Source organism: Phycomyces blakesleeanus, assembly GCF_001638985.1.
Source record: "Phycomyces blakesleeanus NRRL 1555(-) unplaced genomic scaffold PHYBLscaffold_34, whole genome shotgun sequence".
Taxonomy (NCBI): domain Eukaryota; kingdom Fungi; phylum Mucoromycota; class Mucoromycetes; order Mucorales; family Phycomycetaceae; genus Phycomyces; species Phycomyces blakesleeanus.
In genome coordinates this window covers 203,766-207,132 of record NW_017265164.1, presented here as the reverse complement: position 1 = coordinate 207,132, position 3,367 = coordinate 203,766, and the positions used below count along the sequence as shown (strand labels likewise).

Below are 3,367 nucleotides of genomic sequence, written 5' to 3'. Positions count from 1 at the left end.
ATGAACCGGAGCACAACGTCACCAGGCGGTTGTACGAGTAAGGTCTCTGGTATTCTCCATCAGGTAAGTGCATGTGATGTAGACCTTGTTCTGTTCCGAGCACTCCCATTACCCCGCATTCACCTCACATCGATTTGGTGTGATTGGCTGTGATGATGCTTACGAAGGGCGAATGTTAGGTGGGGGATGGCGGAGTCCATCTTAAAAAAAAAAATATCCAAGGGTACCTCCTTTTAGCAGTATTCTTGTGCTGACCGTATATATACACACAGACGTTTAACTTAGTTGTAGTAGGTGTAGTCTGGTCAGGTCGGCTATAGAAGCATATGAAGATGACAAAATAGCTTATAAGCCCGCTTTGGCATTTGTGTATATATATAAGCTCGTCCAAGACCTCCCTTCAAATAAATCTCCTTTTTCTTTTTTCTTTTTTCTTTTGCTTTTGTTCTTTCTTCTCTTCTCTTCCGTTCGACTCTACTCTCGACACTCTCCACTCTAACAAATAAACATATAATACACCAAAATGAGCAAGAACAACGGAAACACCAAGAAGACACCTCTCCTCACCCATCTCGTCGCCGGTGGTGCTGCTGGTTTTATGGAGGCCTGCACTTGTCATCCTCTCGACACCATCAAAGTCAGAATGCAACTCGCCAAGAATGTCCAAAGAAGCGCTGCTGTAAGTTTTGTTTAAAGAAATTCATCTTCAAGTGTTTTCTGACCAATTACTTTTTTTTATATATATCTATTCACAGGGCAAGCGTCTTGGTTTCATCGGTGTAGGTGTTAAGATCGTCAAGACCGAATCATTCTGGGCTCTTTACAAGGGTCTCGGTGCTGTTGTTTCTGGTATTGTCCCCAAGATGGCCATTCGATTCAGTTCTTTCGAGCTCTACAAGGAGTGGATGGCCGATGAGAACGGTCATGTGAGCACCGGATCTGTATTCCTTGCTGGTCTCGCTGCCGGTACCACCGAAGCCATTGCCGTCGTTTCTCCTATGGATTTGATTAAGATTCGCCTGCAGGCTCAGCGTCACTCTATGGCTGATCCCATGGATATCCCCAAGTACCGCAACGCACCCCACGCTGCTTATACCATTATCAAGGAGGAGGGTATTACTGCTCTCTACAAGGGTGTAACCTTGACTGCTCTCAGACAAGGTAATTAACAATAACAATAACAATTAGTGAACAAAGAAGGGTGGCTATATATATATATATATATATATATCTTTGAGAGAGAGAGAGAGTGTGTGTGTGTGTGTGAGTGATTATGTGCGTATACATATGAATATGAGTATGTTTTAACATATTTTTTGGGTGGGTGTGTGTGTGGCTGTTCTTAGCTACCAACCAGGCCGCCAACTTCACTGCTTACCAGGAGTTCAAGCACCACGCTAAGCGTCTCCAGAACCTCGATGAGTTGCCCTCTTACCAGCATCTTATCTTGGGTGGTGTTTCTGGTGCTATGGGTCCTCTTTCTAATGCTCCCATTGATACCATCAAGACTCGTATCCAGAAGTCCAGTGCCCCTGGTTCTGGATGGGACCGCTTCAAGTTTGTCACAACTGAGATCATGCAGAAGGAAGGTCCTCGCGCATTCTACAAGGGTTTGACACCTCGTCTGTTGCGTGTTGCCCCCGGTCAGGCTGTCACCTTCATGGTTTACGAGAAGGTCAAGTCATGGCTTGACTTGGTTAACGACAAGGTCTCCGAGAACGAGACTGTCAAGCTTACTGCTCAGAAGTAAACAAGCAAACAAACAAAAATAAGAAAATGAAAGAAGAATATAAAAGATAAAAAAAAAGTATATATCTCCCAACCTTTCCTCCTCCACACACCCACATACACAATATCCCTCTGTCTCACTCACTCACAAACACATACTATCAATAGATCCACCATATTCTTGCTTTAACAATTAAGAAATAGAGAAAAAATGAAAACATAGTAATATGCAATGTGTAGAAATGACTACAAGAAACAGAAACATATTGTGTATGTATATATATTAAAGAAAAAAGAACAGGATACTTCTTGTTCCTTTTTTTTGTACCCAAAGATCAATGATCTACATCTTTCTCTTTCTCTTCCTTTAACCAACTTCCTCCTTCCTTCTTCCTCTTTAAATCTCCCTGTAATCAGTTTCCTACAGTTCCGCCCTTTACTTTTTTTTTAAAATTTTTTTTTTCCATTTTTAAAATAAATATATATTCAAAAAAAAAAATTACACACAAATAGTATTCAATGTTGTACTGTTTCTGTTACTGAATTTGTTACTTAACTGTTTTAAATCAAATTATCATGAGCAAAAAGAAAGCTAGACAATACATACTTACATACAGTCAGTCAGTCAGGCATTGTAATAAACATGTGAAAGAGTATAGATAATTTAGTAATTGGTTTACTTGATATATAATACGTTGGTCATTTTTCGAATCCCTTTTATAATCATAGTAATCTTTCTATATTCGCATACGTTTTACAGTTTATTTTGTAGAAAACTAGAGGGTTTATAAATCCAGAATCGTAAAGAACCGGCGTATACTTCCCACACAAGAAATACACTTCTTATTTATTTATTAATTATTTTTTTGCACTCACAGCTGAAGCTTATTATTCCATAGTTAGATGCTTGGACCCACATGATGAAGAAGGTAGTATGTAATCATTCCCATCGTTTTCTTTTGTCGATATTACCTAATGGTCTTTCTGTGGGTATTCGTGAAGAATCGTACACAGGTACAGCCGACACGGAACTCGAGATTGTTTTATTGCATAGATCCATATCAACATCTTTACTATTCATGTTTTGTACTACATCAGATTCTAATATTTATTTATTTATTTATTTCACCCCACACTTTACCAGTTGTATTTTGATTGGCCCGTCATGGTGTACGCACACACAGTATATATCTATATATCTATCTATCTATTTTTTGTCTTTAAAAATAATATTCGATACACAGTGGAAATGGATAGAGCTACTAGCCACTTTAGAAACCAGGTAGCTTGATTGAATATATGTATTATGCATCATGGTTATTGTCTCTTGGCTTTGACAGTTAATAAAGTTGTACATGTCTTATCAGATTGGAATCGCTTGACAAACAAGGAAAGAACTTTATATGGCATTTGATGACAGAATCTTGTGTGAATATATCCATCAAAAGTTTCATAAGCCTAAATTGAATTGAATTGAATTGTATTGGCTTGGCTTGGCTTGGATTTTTTTCTTTTATTTCTTCGGCTCTTTTTTTTTTTAATCAGCACGTGCCAGATCTATAGCTGATGACTGATTGTAAGTGCAGATCAGTGTGCAAGATCAACTACAAAAATAAATAAATATAATCTAATTTGCTCC

At 38.3% G+C, this 3,367-nt stretch overlaps 2 protein-coding genes across 2 annotated transcripts; both read left to right on the top strand.

The window, feature by feature from the left end:
- On the top strand, positions 1 to 205 carry PHYBLDRAFT_152218 (hypothetical protein; the record flags this gene model as incomplete). Its single annotated transcript, XM_018432868.1, has 2 exons — positions 1 to 63; positions 101 to 205. 2 exons carry the CDS (start codon positions 1 to 3, stop codon positions 203 to 205), a joined length of 168 nt encoding a protein of 55 aa, XP_018284712.1.
- Positions 206 to 523: 318 nt separating this feature from the next.
- Positions 524 to 1,750, top strand: PHYBLDRAFT_174964 (hypothetical protein; the record flags this gene model as incomplete). The annotated part of the gene is made up of 3 exons (XM_018437379.1): positions 524 to 679; positions 756 to 1,161; positions 1,347 to 1,750. The coding sequence occupies 3 exons, from the start codon at positions 524 to 526 to the stop codon at positions 1,748 to 1,750; spliced, it is 966 nt and encodes a 321-aa protein (XP_018284711.1).
- Positions 1,751 to 3,367: the final 1,617 nt, after the last annotated feature.